Source organism: Elephantulus edwardii, unplaced genomic scaffold (assembly GCF_000299155.1).
Source record: "Elephantulus edwardii isolate Elephantulus edwardi_28Jun2011 unplaced genomic scaffold, EleEdw1.0 scaffold00014, whole genome shotgun sequence".
NCBI lineage: Eukaryota > Metazoa > Chordata > Mammalia > Macroscelidea > Macroscelididae > Elephantulus > Elephantulus edwardii.
This window is the reverse complement of record NW_006399764.1, coordinates 30,799,594-30,801,495: the sequence shown is the minus strand read 5'-3', so window position 1 is coordinate 30,801,495 and position 1,902 is coordinate 30,799,594. Positions and strand designations below refer to the sequence as shown.

The window sequence follows — 1,902 nt, the reverse complement described above, 5'->3', positions numbered from 1 at the left end:
TGGATGGATGGATGGATGGATGGATGGGGGATGGATGGATGGATGGATGGGTGGATGGATGGATGGGTGGATGGGTGATGGATGGATGGTTGGATGGCTGGGTGGGTGGATGGGTGGGTGGATGGATGGATGGTTCTGTACATACATAGATATACATGCAACAATTTAGACATGGAGACTAAAAGCGAGTGATCTGAGTTGACAGTGCATGTCTCCCATTTTTGTTGCCCAATTTGAGCTCAGGTGTTGTGCGCCTGATAGGAAGCCCTGGTTGTGCAGTGTTTAAGTGCTTGGCTACTCACTGAAAGTTTCTGACCCACCAGCCCCTTCACAAGATTGAGAGAGGACAGTCAGTTTCCAAAAGGATGGGCAGCCTCGCAACCCCGTGGGGCAGTTCCCCTCTGTCCCCCCAGGTTGCTGTGAGTAAGAGTGGATGGATGACCACATGTCTGGCTTGTTTATTTATTCAGTGGGCAGTGGGGGCCCAACAACCTGGTGGTCTGGCCTGATGGCTCCTCCATCCGGCCTTGTGTCTACAGTGGTCATCTGTCAGTCATGGTGAGATTGATGGTGGCCCGAGGACGTTAGCTCAGCCGTCTTTTCAACTGGACACTCCAGTCACAGAAGGCACCAGCTGCTCTGCTTTCATTCAGAGCCGACTATTTCAGAAGCATCTTCTCACGTTGGTGCTAAGATTGTTGCTGCTGGAATACGTTCAATTTGACGTGCATTTGCCTTGGTTTCTTTTTGTTTCTCAGAACTAAGGCAGAGCTAGATCAAGAGGCCTTGATCAGTGGCAACCTGGCTACAGAAGCGAACCTGATCATCTTGGACATGCAGGAGAATATCATCCAGGTGAGAGCAGGGCGGTGACAGCTTCAACCAGAGTAAACTTACAGGGGTGCAGTGGGGGGAACAGTGATGGCCTCCACTAGAACACGCTTACAGGGGTGCGGTGGGAACGGGGACGCACCAATGGCCTCAACCAGAACTCACTTATGGGGGTGCAGTAAGAGGAGTGCCTGATGGCCTCCACCAGAACAGGCTTACAGGGGTGCATGGGAGAGGGGGCATGCCTGGTGGCCTCCACCAGAACACACTTACAGAGGTGCAGTGGGGGGGGGTTCCCGATGGCCTCAATCAGAGCACGCTTACAGGGATGTAATGAGGAATACTTTATACACAATTGGGGTGAAACAAGTGTGATCTTTAATAAAGCTGGGAGCGCACTGTTAGGATAGCGTCCTCCTTACAGATTCCAGAGATACTGAGCATTTTTCTGGCTTCTCTGAATTCCTGTCCACTCTGAAACGGTTTGGTTGCCAGACAAGCCAGCCCTTGGGTTTAGATCCACCAGAAGATGTGCCGAGATTATGATGGGGTGGTGGGCTTAGAGCTCCCCATCTACCGCATGGGAGTGCTGGTGGTCTAGAGGGTAAGGAATTGTACTACCAACCCAGTGGCATTCGGTTCAAGTTCACCAGCTGCTCCTGAGGAGAAATTGGACAGTCGCCTTCCGTGTGATTTACAGCCTCTAAAAACCCATTATGGGGTCCGTTAGGAGTCGGTTCCGACTCAGTGTCACACCTCCTAAAGAAAACGCCTGGAGCAGGAAAGGAACCACCTAGAACAGCCAGTAAAACCCCCGGGCAGCTCTCCATATCACACGGGGTCACCACCCTGACATGTCGCCAACTGAGAAGTGGGTAGTTCAAATCCACTCAGTGGTTCTGAGGAATAAAGGCCAGGAGATCTCCTCCCGTGGGCAGCCAGAGAAGCTCTGTGGACCACCGTTCTCTCCTGTCCTATGTGGGGGTCACCATGAGCCAGAGTCACCTAGTGGTAGCCGTGTGTGTGTGTGTGTGTGTGTGTGTTGGGTGTGGGGTGTTGGGGGGTGGTGTG

The 1,902-nt window shown here is 52.6% G+C and overlaps 1 protein-coding gene across 2 annotated transcripts in view; it reads left to right on the top strand.

Annotated features, from left to right (window-relative positions):
- Window positions 1–1,902, top strand: part of DOCK8 (dedicator of cytokinesis 8) — a 151,456-nt gene that overhangs the window by 117,086 nt on the left and 32,468 nt on the right. For both annotated transcript variants that reach the window (XM_006881327.1, XM_006881326.1), the window contains one exon: window positions 759–855. In XM_006881327.1, the coding sequence (XP_006881389.1) occupies window positions 759–855 (97 nt within the window). The remainder of the gene's footprint in view (window positions 1–758; window positions 856–1,902) is intronic.